The sequence below is a fragment of the Sminthopsis crassicaudata genome, chromosome 1 (assembly GCF_048593235.1).
Source record: "Sminthopsis crassicaudata isolate SCR6 chromosome 1, ASM4859323v1, whole genome shotgun sequence".
Classification (NCBI taxonomy): domain Eukaryota; kingdom Metazoa; phylum Chordata; class Mammalia; order Dasyuromorphia; family Dasyuridae; genus Sminthopsis; species Sminthopsis crassicaudata.
The window spans coordinates 551,603,891-551,621,744 of record NC_133617.1 but is presented as its reverse complement, the minus strand read 5'-3'; the positions used below and the strand labels follow the sequence as shown (position 1 = coordinate 551,621,744).

The window sequence follows — 17,854 nt, the reverse complement described above, 5'->3', positions numbered from 1 at the left end:
TCTCTTTTAGTAATCCTATCCCACTCTTAGGTATTTCATCTCACCAAAGACTAATACCTTCATCACTTCCTGCCTAAATTTTCCTTTCCTTTCCTCTCTCAGAGAAGATACCTTCTTCTAGCTGTACCATTTCTATAAATGTAATAAACCTTTGTCTTCTGATCCTACCATAATGTCCCTTCTAAAAAGGAGTCAGATGTGTTATCACATTTCTGATATTCCTTGTCCTATGATTCATGATAAAAGATATTATAAAGAAATGAACAAAAAGGAGAAAGTAAAAACTAGATTTCAAATAATAAAACTTTGGATCAAATGTGTAGAAACCTAGTAGTAAGCAAATTGTACTTACCGCACCAGAAAGTCTCTGGGCTTCTTTTTTTGCTAGGTCTTTATTAAGTAATTTAATGAGGTAGTCTGCTCGAGTCTGCAACTGCTTTGCTTGGGGTTTTTTATCAGGATCATCTGGTAGAATCTGAAAAGTAATTAACTTTTAAAGTCTCATATTGAATTATTAATAACAACAGCAATAACAGCTAACATCTATGTAATTCTTTAATGATTACAAAAAAATTTATTATATATATATTATATCATCTGGTTTTCTATTTACTAATAATACTGGTAAAAAGTTTAGAAAAGGCAGTGGGGAAAGATGATGTGCAACATGTGCATCGATCCTTCTCCATAGGATTGGAAAATTCCAGACTGTTTTGTGGGAATGATCTCTCAAAGAATATAAAGCATTAAATGATATAACAAACAAAAAGAATTTCTTCACAAATAGAACTATTCTGTTAAAAACTCTTCAAAATGAGAAAAAAAAAGAGATCAGTAGATTACACCAGGAAAACTATGGTGAAATTCTTTAATTTTTGCATTCATAGAAGGGCTCTTACTAAAGCAGAATTTACTATAAATCTTCACATCCTATGTTAAAAAATTGTTACACTATGCAGTGATCATTCATGTATTTATGTATGATCTCCTAAACATAGTAATATATAAATTATCACTTATATGGAGATACCAGCAAATAACTTTATAAGCCTATCTTTTCTTTGACAAAGATGAACAAATTTAATATAAATTTTAAAATTTTAAATTAAAAAAAAAGTTTTTCTCTCTCTGACAATTCAAAATAAATTGATATGCTCTCTGATCATTTTCATACTACCTTCTAGTCATTTCTCCCTCAACTTATTATGATGAATTTTTTCATCCAACTAGAACTATTATATTTATTTCCATTAAATCATATCTTATTCAACTCAACAGTCTAACCTTTCAAGGTATTTTTGTATTCCAACTCTGATAAACAAGATGTTAATTATTTTCCCATATTATGTCATTTGTATATCTAGTAAACATGCAATTCATGTTTTATCTAAACTATTGGCAGAGAAAAGTCTTACTCTAATGACAATATTGGTTCTGTTTTTGCCTTTATTAATCCTTACCTGAAATATTTTCCACCACACTTCTCCCTGTTCTGGCTTCTGATTTTCCTCACATGAATATATCTTCCTAACATATGATATGATAACCCATTTTTTTGGACTATTCTATTTCTTTTGAATGTCTACATTCGTAAAGAATCTTACTTTATGCATAGGTCGCATCCTACAAATATCAGTAATACTTGTGAGAGATCAAATTTGCTATCTTTCATTAGGCTCAATTTTGCTTTGAGTCCCTGGTACTTAGAAAGATTCAAGTAACCTAAAATTTTAAAACATTTAATTTTTAAAATAATTATTCTGAACTTTTTTTAAAATGTCAAAATTTTCTGGCAATTTTTTCAGAAAACTGAAAACATTTATCAAAAGTCCATATTTAAAAATTTAGTAATCTAAAACTTTCAAAAATATATTTACAGTAAGGAGGTTCTTGGGGAATTAAGAATTTTTTAAAATTTGATAACTTTATTTAATATTATTGGTTTCCTTGTTATGGTAAGTATTCAGTTTTATGCATTAAAAACATTCTGAGAAAGCTATACCTTTATTAGGGTGCCAAAAGGCTCACTGACTCACAGAAAGGTTGAATCTTAGAATTTGCTTTAAAAAAAAGAATTTTTGAACTGGAGAAAACTTGGTATTAGAATTATCATAAAAGAGGATACCAGGGGTTCTCAAACTACAACCTGCGGGCTACCTGCGGCTTGCTGGGTTATGGTACATGGGCTGAGAGGCGGAGACAGAGTGTGAGTTTTTGTCTTTACTATAGTCCGGCCTTCCAACAGTCCAAGGGACAGTGAACTGGCCCCCTATTTAAAAAGTTTGAGGAGCACCGGAGAATACTATACTGCATTCAGAAAGGGTCTATATCCTATGTTAGGCAGAAATGAATTTCAATTATCCCCATTTTGCAGAAGACAAAACTTGGGCTGACAAAAGTCAAGGGATTTGCCCACTAATAAAGAAATATGAAGGGTTTCTACTACTATATTTCTACTTGCTATAAAAACTAAGTAACCTCACACATAAAAAACTAGAATATAGATGCCCTGACTCCTAATCTAAAGCTTCAGTTTAAAGAAACAAAATTTACATTAACAAAGAAAAATTCAAGAATGTAAATTGAGAATGTTTAAACATACATACCTTGTGTGTTAAACTAAGATCAGGATCCATTTTAATCATTTCCCAGCTGCCATAGCCATATTCATAGATACCTATTAATAGATTGGAATCATCTTCTTTGCCCCAGTCTATATCAAAGTGAGCTGCCTTTGTGTGACACGGGATGGTATACCTAGCAAGAAAATTAATTACGCTTATTAAGTCACTTCATTTTATTTTTACATAAAAAATACATACATATATATATATATATATATATACATATATAAATTTCAAGATTATGGGACCTAGGATCATGAAAGACAAATTATAACTAATACAAATCATTATAAAAAAATAATTTTAATAATAGGAAAAAACTTACTGTTTTCTTTCTTCTGGATCTGAAGGAATTGATTTGTGCAATGGTACTAATTCTTCTTCATGAGAGATAACTAGTTTGGCATTCACTTGTACTCCTGATATTCGGAATGTTGGACCCTTCACTTTTCCAAGTCTACCACCTTAAAGAGAAAAATAAAATTTTAAAATCTAAATTTTTTTTTAAAAATTAAATTTTGATATAATTATATATAATGATGACATATAATAATTTTATAAGATACAAATTATAGCAATACAAAGGTAAGACAAAGATAAAGAGAACAAGTTACAGTGAATTAATATAATATGGGGGTACTATTAAATCATTAGAAATCACAAAAGAATGATTTCAGAGAAACTGGGAAAATATGTATGAATTGATGCAAAATTAAGTGAAAAGAACCAGGAAAAAACTTTTACACAAAAGAATACCGTAATGACAATTTAAAACACTTAAAAATTCTGTTCAATTTTATGACCAATTATAGTTAAAGAGTATTTCTGATAAAAACTACTATACACAGAAAAAAAAGGATTTAGAATGAGAGAATCACTATCCTTCCAAGTCCTCAGGCTTGTCAACTTCATATCATCTTCAACCCTTCACTATCTCTTCCCTCAAAATCCACTATGTTGCTAAAACCCCTTTATTTCATCTTTGGAACATCTCTCCATTAATCTTTTTTAACCTCCCCTATACCTTACACCTCCCATGCACTCTTTGATCCAATGACACAAGCTTCCTTCATATTCCATATCCTTTTAAAGATTTGGCCAATGTGATAATCTGTTTTCTTTCCTTTTTTTCCCAAAAGGAGAGAAGGAAATTAAATTCCCATTAATGGAATAAAATAAGTTACAAGGGAAAAAAAAAAAAAAAAAAACCAGCAGTAGGTATTTTCTTAGAATGACCTGTCATAAAAGGTCTGTGTTCAAATATCAAGAGTCCAATAATACAGTGGAAAAAATTTTAAAATCTCATTTAATTAGCTTCATGTACAAGTAATTTTCCACTTAAATAATATCATAAGAAACAAATTGGCCTGCTGTGATATTTTAGAATATTCTTATGTCTTATTTTTAATCCACAGATTTTATAGTTCATTTCATTTAAATTAACCATCTACTTATTTGTTTTTGTTCAAACTGCCTCACAGATAGAAAATATACATGTCATTCAAAAATTTGGTTAAATTATTTTATATATCAAAAAAACAAGCTAATAACCAAATAGCTTCTTTTTATGCTGCCATTCTTAAATTCTCAAAAACAAACCTGATTTATATTAAAAATCATTCAGTATTTAAGAGATTTGCATTTCACATCCTTTAAATGTAATGACAAATAACTAATCAAAGCTCACTCAGAAATCTCAATATATTTAAGTAAATTATGACCAATTTCATCAATGTTAAAGATGAGATAAGACACTTGCATAATTTAAAATTTTCTGGATGCCTTTTAACCCCACAGTCATAACTATATATTACCTCTACTACCCAAAGAAGTTTCTCTAATAACCTCCCTGACCCCAAATAATTAATCAAAACTGCCACATAACGAAATTTTTCTGTTAGCACATACCAAATGTCAGAACATACAACATTTAGCATGTCTTGACATCATTTTTGTCAACCATTTTCTCAATACCATGCAGCCTACTTCATGCTTTGCATCTCTCTTTCCTGCCACCCAAGAACAGCTCTGCTTTCTTTTGCTAAGACCAATAGAAAAAATCCAGGAAATATGTTGGGGATGATTTTGAACCGTAGACAGCCCAATAATATAACCTTATTTTAATTCATTAAATTTGTAAAGTACAAGAAAACTTGTAAATTCAAAATTGGTTATTTTAAGTCTATATAAGTTTCCTACTGGTCTTCCAGAGACTCCTAGTTGGAGATTATTTTTTTTCTGGTTGCATCATCATAAGATCTTCTTGTTAAGTTCTGAAACTACTAAACAGGAAAAATCAAATAGATCAAGAATACACATTGTCCAGGCTATGACATGCAGTTAAATGAACAATCTGTATAGCTGGCATTCATCAGTATATGCTTTGGACAGACAGTGTAAATAGATGAAATGGGCCCAATACTGAAAAGACCAATATTGAAAAGATCACTTTTATTGGCTCCAAAATTCTTTCTGATATTAAAGCCTAACTTTTTAATATAAATATTTGACAATTATTATTGTAAGGCTGTGGGTTATAGAACAGTATTCTCCAAAGAATTAAATTGTATCACCCAGGGCAAAGGAAAGATACATGGTAGGTATAATGAGGCTGCAACAAGTATTAAATAAATAACATAGTGAAATGGATGTCATCAAAAAACTGTATGAACAAAAAAGAAGGTGGAGTGGTCATGTGATAAGAATTAAAGGTAATCAACTTATGATCTGTATATTCTGTTAAGATACTTGTAATATTACATGACAGGAAAAAAGAACCAGCATGTTGGATGGACTCTTAGCTTAAGGACTGACATGGACAAAGTACTGCACAAAATATGCAGGCTTAAACCAGGTTGCTACCTATATTGTCAAAGGGAATACACTTCAACAATGAGATCATGAATCAATTTGGTTCTCTCAATGAAATTAACTTAAATAAAAGCAAAAGTTAGCCTCTAAGAAAGCATGTTGGGCAACTTGAGCACCTATAACAAGAGTTAGCATCTGGTATGTATGATGCCAATGAATGACATCATTCCTCATTATCCCCATTTTACTGGATCCCAGTACTTATTTCCTAAGAATAGCATTCAAAAAGGATTAGGCCAAACAGTATGCATGGATTAATGAAAACTCAATGAAATAAATGACTCATTTCGTCAATTTTTAAAAATCTGTGATTCTCTTCTGAAGGCAGACAGCTTTTAATGAACAATGAGATTTTTAAAATTTTTCTAAAGAAAACATGTTACTTAGTATTACTCCAATTAAAGTTTAATAAGAATTGTGATCAAATATGGACTTTTAAAAGAAACTTTCAATAGTACTTTGACATTATACCTGTTCGGTCCTGTCCAGAGGAACTATCCTTTAAAGCTTTGACACACCCATTATGCACCAGCTCCCCTAGTCGTCTCAGGTCTGTCTCTGACTTATCAACTAATTCAGCATCTCGAGCAATTGCATCTAATCTGTAATAAAATATCAGCAAAAGATTTATTAGCTGTAATAGGTTGCAGGCTATGTCAATAGTTGACACTTATACAGAACCTTTATATTTACATAAATGATCTCAGGGAAAGAGCAGAGAAGTGTAGAGGCTATTCTAGCTCTAGTTAAGATCCTATAAATTCTGGTTTACACAACCTGAACAAAATAATTAAAAATCACAGGAATATTTAGTGGGAAATACAGTTTTTCCACAAGAATAGTATTTTAGTATAAATCTCTTCTTTTTTTTTTGGGGGGGGGTCACTTGCTAAAATGTCATTTTTCTAATCTGGAAATCATGAATCACCTGACAATTTTAAATGACAATAAGAACATTAACATTTCTGATAAATATTAAAAAGTTTAAAAATTAATAAATCAAACAAATAAGATAGAGAATATCATTTCTCATTTCCAAGAATAAATAAGATATTAATACAAATATTATTGCAAACAATTTGTTTAAATGAATAATACTCAAGTAGGTTTTCTGGAACCAAATGAAAATTAACTATTAAAATGCAATGTTTTACCTGAACAAAGAAATGTCATCAGAATACAATACGTAATTTCCTGCATTTAGTGGACAGTTTGACCAAAATTAAATTTTTAGCAGTAGTTTGGCTAAAAAAAGGGAAAAGAATATTCAAATCACTGACTATTATAGGAGTTAACAGGCCAGCTCAGAAAAACCCAAGGTTTTTCAGTTTGAATGTTGGTTAGATTTGCATAGCAAACTTATGCAAATCAGAATAGTGTTAAATTATTTAAAGAATCACAGAATTTTGAGCTGGGATTTTAGAAACTAAAATATATCATTTAGTCTTCCCATAAGTAGAAAAAAATGTTCTTAAAAGCTTTTTTCCCCAAATAAGTAAAAATGAGGCACCTAAATTTAAAATATAAGCACAAATTTTCTGAACAAAAAAGAAATACAACCATCTATTTGGAAATAATAAAATTTTACTTCAAGGATAATTGCATTTACCTTTCCAGAGGACCACCAAATTTCTTGTAACTCTTGATAAACCTAACAGAAAATAATTGTTGTTTAAATGTATGCTCAACTAAACTTCATTATTAAAAAATATATATTTATATAAATAGTGGGCATAAATGCTTATTAATGGAAAAAAAAAACCAAAGTATTGTTATCATGAACTAAATGGACAATGCAAAAAAAATAAGAATGACCCCCCCAATCCAAGGGCTATATATATATATATACACATATATATACACACATATTTAAAAACCCAGTCTTATGCTAATTTTAGAAACCAGTACAAATAAAACAATAGAAGCTAAAATTTATTTCAGAAATTATTTTATTATTTTCACAAGACAAAAATTTTTTTCAGAGCTAGACATTAAGTCATAGGAAATGGAGGCTTCAATGAATTCAGGGTGGGTGACAACCATATTAACACTCCCTTGATACAGTCAAGTTGAAAGTAAAGAATTCTGATAATTAGTCAAGGATTTGAATTCCAAGTTATGAGGTGACACCAATACTGAAAAATGGAAATCTTATTTAAAAAAACAAAAACATATGAGTGGTTATGGAAGGGAAGAAGGGTCAAAAGCCTCTTCTAAAGAAAGGATCCAACCACTCAAATAAGCATGAAAGTATCTTTAATAAAAGCTGCAGCACTTTAGCTTTCTGATGGAGAAGAACTTTATGTCATGTCTATAATTTAAAAGAAAAAGGTTACAATGGTTTTAATAGAAATAATAAATAGAAACTCTGAAAATACAGAAGCGAATAACATTTTTACAAACTTCAAATCCAAAGATTACATAAACAAAAATGACAGTTATTTTTCCACTACCATTAAAGAAATGCATTTGCACATACATGAACATATTTGAAGGGATATTCCACTGTATACTGCATAACTATCTGACCTTACTTCCCAATTGCCACTCTTAACTCAAATATCGTAATTAACATGGTTCTTTAAAAAAAAAAAATCATTGCAGTGTTTATAGAAAAAAATGCAAATAACTTATCCCTTCATAAAAATAAAGATGAGTTAAGATTCTTTAATGTATCAAGAATGTTTTGGATTAGCAAAAAAAAAAAAAAAAAAAAGCAAAAGAGGATAAAGAAAACTCTTGTGTCAACGTATACTTTTATTACTCAAAATGGCAACAATTTTTAAGCTAGCTACATTATGGGACCAAAAACACTAAGTTAGGTATTCAGTATTTTAAATAACCTAATAGTACATAAATAGGATGAAATGCAAGGCCAATACCACACAGAAGCAGAACCACAAAACTGCTTGTGAAACAAATCTTAGTTAACAAATTCAGTTCCTGCATAAGTTGAACTTGACCTTTGGAAAAGATGGGAGAGTTTGATGTTATTTTAGCTGTTACCCTGTATTAACATCAAGTTGAAGCAAAATGGTTTTATTTAATCTTACCGCCTAATTTCTGCATCACTAAATCCTTTAATATTCTCTCGTGGGATAGTCCTTGGTCTTCCACGTTTCTTTGGCCTTTTTCTTTCAGATATTGAATCACTATCAGACCCAGAGTATCTTCTACTTCTGCTGCGCCGGCCTTCACTTCCATTGAAGCTAATCTGGAATTTTAAGATGTCAAATTTTTCTAAGTAACCAAAATAATAATGTTCTTAGAAATAACTCCATATTCATGCATGTACATGTTTCATTCTATGTCCAGTTATAAGAAAATTCATATTTAATTTCAAGTCACAAGCCATTCCAAATATGATATATCATTATGTCATTATACACACACACACACACACACACACACACACACACACACACACACACACACACACACATATATATATAATTTTTTTTAAATGAAAAGCTACCTGTTTTGCACAGTTTCTCATCCTTGGTAGCATATATATTTCTTCAAGTTCCTTTTGTCTTTCTTCTTCTTCTAGCCTTCTTCTTTGATCTTCAGGAATGATTTCCTCCCAATTTCTTGAATTTCTTTCAGGTTCTAATTCAATATCATCTTCATCCATATTTGAAAAGTTAGCCACCTAATAAAAATGAGAATTTTAAAAAGATCATTGGAGGAATTCACATAATAATTAGTTACTTAAGATTAAAGAAGCATTGTTTGTTTTTCCTGTGAGTATAATCATAAATTGTGTATTCCCTGGGCTTTTCCTGGCTAATTTATCAGATAAGGGGGCTTTACTGGGCAATCTCCAAAGTCCCTTCAAAGTCTTAAGATCTTATTTTTCTTTAATTTCCTTAACAAAAATCTTTGTTATTACATAATATGTTAAATCAGAGTAAAAATTCTAAATAAAAAACAAGTATCAAGAAAAACTACTGATTAAATAATCACTTATTTATTCATAACAAGCTTATTCTAGATAAGGATAACTAAAATTTACATTTTCTAAAAGAGAAAACAAAAAAAACAAAAAAAACAACCTGGTTTTAAAGTATCTAAGCACCACCTAACACTTTTACAAGGGAAGTAAAATCAATGTTTTTTTTTAATTAGTCCTGCAATACTTGTACTCTGAGAGGCTATACACTACTGATGATTTCTAGTTCTCTGGTGGTCAAATAAGAAAGCATAGATGATTGAAATTGTTTTTGATACTGGTTTTCAAATTATTTTAGTCCAGCTGTTGGAAAATATTGCAAGGAAAACAATATCACAATTAAAGCATTACTGACTTATTTAGATAATGATTCTAGTCATCCAATTACAGAGAACTGAGAATGTTAGCATGCAAATTTGTGAAGACATACACTTTCTGTGTCTAGCCATGTAAATATGGTCTTTTAAAGAAAGAATTCTATACTGATAAATTTCATATAATCATAATGATGATTATCATTATCATGTCAGCAATGAATTATCCTTAGGTATAGTATTCAGTATTTGTTTTAATTTTACAAAATTTTGCTTCCTGTACTTTACTGCTTTATAATAAGTTTTAATTACATTTTATCTCTTGCTACTATATTACATCAATAAACAGACCTAAAATGTTATTTTAAAATTTTTTCATTGACTATTTCACCACTTTGAATCATGGACTACATTTTACATATATATAACTGGTGATGGTGTCTAAGCTATCAATTTTTGCTAGTGCCACTAATTTCTACTGTCTCACATCAGGAACGCCATCAAGATCAACAGAAGTGTGATACCACATTATTAAATTCAAGGACTCCGTTATTCCAAAAAGGGAAGGTGCAACCTAAGATTCCTGGATTTTGTCCTCTACATTTATGGTCATTCCTTCATAGTGGAGCAGCATGGCAAAAAAGTCCTTTTTTTTTTGGAGATGTTTTTTAGTTTAGTTTCTCTCCCCTCTATCTGATAGAGACTTTTGTCAGGCCCTTTACATTTGCAAGAATAGGAAAGTTCAGTAAAATTCCTATAGTTCCTTATAACACAGAAGGTCTTCTAAAGGGTTTTTTTTTTTTTTGAAACTTACTACAGGAGTACAATGTTAGGATCAATACTGACAAGGTTTTCTCTCCCTAATCAGTTTAAAAATAGCTTTTTCCCCATTTAAATGTTAAAGAAGCTGCCCCCCAAGAATTGATTAGCTCAGAGGAATAAGACATGTTAAGCATCATTTTTGTGGCTGCAGTTTCCTGGTGGTCTTAAGACTATACATACTAATGTGGTTTTACACTCACTTCACTATGCTCTATCCTACTAACTATATGTACCTCTGCAAGGTGAAAAATGATGCAAGAAAAGTGCAGGAACCTTCCTGTAGAATAATAGAATTTCTATGTTTTGGCTTTGTAAACTTTCTTTTATTAAATGCTAAATGATGTAATGTTAAGTGAAAATGTTTCATTTCAATATTAAAACTGAACTATCAAGGCACTAGCCCGACTTAGATATGCTTACTAAACAGACCCTTAATACTAATAGCAACACCATTTGACATTTTTAAGATAACTTTAACAAAAATCCTACTGCCAGTAAAATTTTTTCTATATTTAACAATTAAAATTTAAGGGACAGCCAGGTAGCACAATGGATAGAGCACCAGTCCTGAAGTCAGAAAGACCTGAGTTCAAATCTAGTTTCAGACATTACTAACTGTGTGACCCCAGGCAAGTCATTTAACCTCATTTGCCTCACCACACAAATCAAATTTATATTCATGCTAATATTTAACCTCAATTGCCTCACCAAAATCAACTCTATATTCATTCTATTATACATATATGTATGTATTGTGTGTGTGTGTATAGATTTAAATTTACCTCCACTACATTCATATAATGCTCCCTTCCCCATTAGAGTGCTCAAAACACGAATTACTGAAATTCAAAAAGCACTTTATATAATCTCATTTAATCTTCACTATAATTCTGTGAAACTAAGTGCTAAAGAAATTAATTTGTATTTTACAAATGATGAAACTTAAGATTAAAAAGGTTAAGCAAAGAATCATAAATAGTGTATAAGGTATGATTCAGACCTCTTCCTATATCAACAGGAGCTCTTCTGCCTAATATATCATCTAGATATCAGGGTGAAGTAATTCTGTCAATGAACAAATATTTATCTGTGTATTTATTATTTATATCAATTATGTACAAGGCACTATCACTCAAAAGGACATTTAAAATATCTACTCTTTAAAGCAGTTTATATCTTGAAGAGAAGGAAATATTGCAGGGAGATGGACACTTAATTTTACACATAGAGAAAAGAAGAAAATGGTCTTTAAATACTTTTTTAAGGTAATATAGCTTTTAGTAGAAATAGACTAAGTTCATCAGTTACTTGAAAATTTCTAAGCTATGCTACACACACAGAGAGAGACAATGCTTTCCAGAGAAGTTGGAAATAAAATAAGGGAGATTAGCAGAAACTAATATGCTGAACTCCCTACAAAAATCCTCCAAAGAAATCTAGTAAATGCACCAGATCAAATCTTAATGGAGGGAGGAAGGAAAAGAAAAAAATTCAGAGTCACTTTGCCAATCCAAATAAACATGGAGACTACAGACAGAGTGTGGCCAAGAACAATGCAGGAGAAGTCCAGTCCAGGAGAGACCGTGCCACAGGGTAAGAGGAGCTCCTACAGTCAATCCTAGACTAATGACAGAACACTGAAATGGGAACAGATGCCTTGTGGAAGCTTTATTGCTCACTGATTAGTTCCTGTTTGGGAGATGCAAGACAGAAGAAGCAAGTTTAGAAGCCAGCAGCTGTAATATACCTCTGATCTTATGATTAGAGTGAGGTTTCAGTTTAAGTTTCAGCTTCTATACCCATCTGAAGTCTGCAGAGAAAAAACACTGCAGGATTCCCAGACCAAGAAGAAACTTTTAATTCTGTCACTCTGAACCTTCATAGTTTCTCAGCTAGTTGAATTGTTTGTGAATTCAGTAGCAGCCCACTGTGGTTCAAATCTAAATTGCAGAACTCTGACTAAGGAGGCAGCAACCAGACCTTGCCCTGGGAGCACTGAAAGCCTCCAAGTCTCTAATCTGACTTTCCTTGCATTCTTGAAACAACATAACACCCAATGCATCAAGAAACCACTTACAAGGAAAGTCTTAAAGAAAACAGATTACACACAAAGTCAACTAGAATTTCTGGAATTTATAAGAGTTAAAAAGGGAATTTAAAATATTTTACATGGAAATGAATATGACAAATTTTAATAAAAAGATCAATTTGAACAATCAGGGACTAAAACAAGATAATTTACTTACATTCAAATGTGGGGAGATGACATATGTTGTACTCCCCCTAAATCTAACATTATCAGGGGTAAGAGAAGAGATTTAAATAGAAGGAGGGCCTAGAAATTGTTTTCTATCTTGATTTTAGGAAAGCAAAGGGCAAGAGGAATACATTGGGGAGAGAGGGAAAATAAGTTTAAAGACATTATCTCACACAATCAGGAGTACACAAATAGACACGTATACAACGCAGGATGGGATGAGAGGAGTGGATTTTACCTGAACCTCATTGCCATCCGAACTGGTCAAAAGGGGGAAGGACACATGCAGATAGAGTTGGATATAGAAAACATTTCACTCAAGGAATAGAAAAGGAAAGAAAAAAGAAAGGGGAATTATAGGGAGGGTAAATTAAAGAAAGAATTGATTCTAAGCAAAGCAGGCTTTAAATATGTACAAACATTTTTATAGTTCTTTTAAATGTGGCAAAGAATAGGAATCAGGAAGTTCCTGCAAACTGGGAAATGAATGAACAAATTATAGTATATAAATGTGATGGAATATTATTGTGGGTTCTTTTTTTCAATGATGAAAAGAATGCTTTTTAGAGAAACCTGGGAAGATGTCTACAAACTGGAGTGAAATGATCAGAACTAGGAGAGCAAATTATACCATGATAAAAAATATGGTAAAGACAAACAACTCTGAAAGTATTACATCTGAACAATGTAAATGATTAACTACAAGTACAGAAGATCAAACAAAATATGTCAATCATTTTTTTCTTATACACATTCTTATTTGGACATGACCTATACAGAAATGTGTTTTGTTTAAATATACATGCTAGTCTTCCTTTTGTTCTTCCTTTGTTTCAACTGAGATGGGTGAGAAGATGAATTATTGCTGAGTGAAAAAAATAAAACAATTTAAAGATAGATGGATTAAAGAATTATACTTAATTTTTTTAAGGTTAAGTGCATATAAAAAACTATATAAAACCTCCAGCAATATCTTAGATATTGACATTTAGAAGCTTTGTGTCTACAATTATTGCTATTTGCTATTTTATATGATTACTTAAGATTTCTGAGAAAAAAGTGACCTCTGAATATCTTATTTGAAAACTTATATTCTGCAACAATTTTATTTCAGTGGCTAGCAGACTATAATTAACCTGATTGAATCAAGTCTGCTAAAAGATTGCCAGCAATGAAAATTATAATAAGAAAAGCCTAATCCTCAAGTTAATTAGCTTATAAATAATTTCTGTTTCCAAATCATATTCTTAAATTTTGACTAGGAAAATAACAAGAGTTAATGATATTATGAAAATTTTTATATAACCTAACTTCATTAACTGTTAAATAGGCTATCCTAATAAGACAAATATTTTCTTTAAAAAGGCTATCTACATGTGGAAATATGTAAAGAAAAATTGCATATGTTTAACATATATTGGATTACTTGATGTCTTAGGGAGGGAAGGGAGGAAAGGAAAGAAAAAAAATTTGTAACACAAGATTTTGCAAGGGTGAATGTTGAAAACTATCTATGCATGTATTTTCAAAATAAAAAGCTAAAAAAAAATTTTAAAGGCTATTTCTTTTTATTTCCTAGCAAATTATGAAGTAAAAAAAAAAAAAATACTTAAGTGTGACAAAGGAAAAACTATGCTCCTAAATCAGTTAACAGGGAAATTAAGGTCAGTTAATAGATAAGGAAAATGAGGTCCATTAATATTATAACTTTTAAATATTGTATAATTTACCCAAGATCATGCAAAATTCTTTAAACTTACAGCTAAAAAGACATCCCCATTCAAAATCTCAATCATATATCTCATCGCCTTTTAAAGCAACACAATTCACTCTAACAATCTAATAATTAGGAACTTGCTTTTTAAAAATTAAACACCAAGCCAAAATCTCTATCTTAAAATTGATCACTATTAATTTTGCCTTGAGCTTCAAAGCAGAGTATTTTTTTTTCCTTCTACAAAATAGCTTCAAATACTAAGATGGATGTCATGTTTTTTGTGCCTAACCCCAACTAAGTCTTCTCTTTCCCCAGGAAACAAATGATCAATGTATGGCATATGTCTCTTCTCAGTATGATAATCATCCTATTAGTACTGCCACTTAATACAGAAACAAGAACTTAAACCCACGGTCCCTGAATTCTGATAAGAGTGTATTTATCATGATTTGAAATGATATTGACTCATTTTTCATGTAAATTATTTCTTTAAAAAATGCTTCAAAAATGAAAAATATACCTTAAACTGGGAAAGCAATTCATCTCCTACAGTTAATGGACCTGGTTCATTTTCATGAGTTTCAGCCCTCTTCAGGATTTCATCAATATCCATCTCCTGTCATTGGAAAGAATGTTTTAATCTTGGGAACTTAAAGTGTGGCCATAGCTTTCCCCACATAAATCTTTTAAGTTCTTTTTACCTGAGGCTCTTGTTCTTCTCCTTCAGGTTCTTTAAAAAGTTCTTCGGCACCAAATTTTAAAATTGCTGATAGTTCTTCCTTATTAAAAGGTGTAGAACTAAAGCAGGGAAAAAATGAACCATGAATCATATATATGCACAAGATAACTCAACATGTAAAAATACCTATTTAAGTGTTTAGTTATATAAAAAGTTATATAAAAATCAGAACCTAAATCATATATAAAGTTATATAAAAATCAGAACCTAAATCAATTATTTGATGTTATCAAGTCATTTTCTGCTTATAAAACATCTACCTTGAAGGAGCAGAACCTGTATGTAGTACAGTCTTCCCAGTTGTGTCCATTCTCTGAATTACTAGGTGATCAAGCACCATCTTTTTTTTGGCTCTTTCAAGAATATCTTCTTCAACAGATCCCTTTGTAACTAGACGATAAATATTAACCTATATAAAAAAGTACACTTCAATTTATATAAACGACAAAATAAAGTTATTATTGTTACAAAGAAAGATGCCTTACTAGGGAATACAACTATTAACATAGTTTATTGATACACGCAAAGCACCACTGTTTGCAACATGAATATACAAAGACGAAAAGCTTCTTTTGTTGAAGGAGACTTTAATTTAGTTGAAAAAAAAAAGGACAAACAAAACAACCATAATGACATATTAAAAATAAGAAATAAAAATTTTGAAGTCATCCCCAAAAGAAAAAAAAATCTTAGAAACATCCATAGAAATTTTTTAAACTCTGGGCAAGTCACTTAACCCTTTTTGTCTCAGGTTCTCATCTGCAAAATGAACTGGAGAATAAAATGGCAAACCACTATAATTTTTCTTTCAAGAAAACCCTAAATAAGGTCAAAAACAAAAAATGACTAAAAAGTTTCTTAACGACAAACACACAAAACAAATTCCTCACAAATCGCATCTGAGGTTTTAAAAATATATAGAGAAGGAAGAAGAGTAGTGAGGAGATCAAAAAACTTAAATCATAAGAGCTCCAGGGAAATTCAATGTAGAAAAACTAAGGAGAAAGATTTCTGAACAAATAAGGATAATGATAATGATAATGATTTCTGACAAATAAGGATAAATTTCTTACTTTACTGAATAAACTGTGCCAAAAACACAAGAACCTCCAAAATTTACAAAAAGCTCATATATAATAATTTCCAAACAATGACATTTAGATATGATTCCTAATATCCTGATAGCATGTGTCAAAATGTAATACTAGAAGGAAGTGATCCATTTCTACAATAGAGGTAGATCACACAATTAAATACCTATTATCTGCCAGATTAGCATAAACTAAAAATAGTTATTTAATAAAATGGAAAACTGGAATGGCTTTTAAGTGTACAGTTTTTCTAGGTATGAAGAAAGAATGTTATTGTCTAAGAAAGCTAAGTCAATACAATATCAAACACTGTTCTGTTAAATATAAGTGTGAAATTATTCCCATATTTTTGTGTTCAAACAAAAGGACTAAAAATATCACATTTTACAGTTATAAATGTCTTAAATTATTTTAAAAGCATGGCCTTCTTAAAAATGAGTTCCAGCTTTACCTGCAGTGAGTTGTTGAACTTTGGGACAGGGTTTCTTAATCTTTTTTATGAGTCATGGATTCAAGAACTCTGATATGGAAGTAAGGTCTGTGGATCTCCTCTCAGTATAAGATATAAAGAAAATATTATATTGAAATAAAGTTGCATTTTTTTATATACAACTTCTAAGATTCCCTGAAATCTACCCAGAATCCCTTTAGGATCGGTGGGCCTAAAGCCAAGAATTCACCATATATTTTAGAGACATGACTATCTAATTTAAATTTTCATTAAAAAAAAAAAAAAAAAAAAAACTATCAATTAAAAAAAATCCTGATTGAAAACTGGCTTTCAGATTGATGATGTATTTGTACCTGTTTCTTCTGTCCAATTCTATGGGCTCTAGCTTGTGCCTGAAGATCATTTTGTGGATTCCAGTCAGAATCAAATATAACAACAGTGTCAGCAGATGCTAAATTTATGCCTAGTCCTCCAGCCCTTGTGGAAAGTAAGAAACAAAAGTCCTATGGAAATAAAAGAATATAGATGTTAGGATTACAAGGTGATAAGTCAAGTTGTCTAAACAATTCTCTAGCTCAGAATTCACACCTTTGGTTCAGGCCTTTGAAAGGAGTTTGAACCTTTGGACTTCTGGGGGGGGGGAGTTTACACCTTTAAAAGGAGTTTACACAACCTTTAAAAGGAGCAAGTTCATTGGTTGAAGGAGTTCCCACAAGTGCCTGGGAGTTCTCACAATTCCATTCTCTGGGAGGATAAAAAGAGGCAACATTGAGCCTGGAGTCAGTCTAGACTGGGAGACTGAGTTTAAATGGCAGTCTAGAAGGAGAGTCTAGAATGGGAGAAGAACAAGACTTCCCGGGAGAACTTCAGGGAAGCTCAAGGAGATTCAGAGCCAGGATTCAAGAAGAAGAGGATTCAAAATTCTACCTTCGCTCTGGCTGGAGGCTCCAGAAGCCTCCCAAGAAATCTGCTCACAGAGGAAAAGATTATACAGAAATCTCCTCCCAGAGAAGGAC

At 31.0% G+C, this 17,854-nt stretch overlaps 1 protein-coding gene across 1 annotated transcript in view; it reads right to left on the bottom strand.

Moving 5' to 3' along the window:
- The window catches only part of CHD1 (chromodomain helicase DNA binding protein 1), a 104,680-nt gene that overhangs the window by 28,200 nt on the left and 58,626 nt on the right, over positions 1 to 17,854 (bottom strand). The window contains 11 exon segments of the mRNA XM_074282016.1: positions 353 to 475; positions 2,607 to 2,757; positions 2,950 to 3,088; positions 5,967 to 6,097; positions 7,105 to 7,146; positions 8,549 to 8,709; positions 8,971 to 9,147; positions 15,078 to 15,173; positions 15,259 to 15,355; positions 15,557 to 15,705; positions 17,192 to 17,341. Of these exon segments, the coding sequence (XP_074138117.1) occupies positions 353 to 475; positions 2,607 to 2,757; positions 2,950 to 3,088; positions 5,967 to 6,097; positions 7,105 to 7,146; positions 8,549 to 8,709; positions 8,971 to 9,147; positions 15,078 to 15,173; positions 15,259 to 15,355; positions 15,557 to 15,705; positions 17,192 to 17,341 (1,416 nt within the window).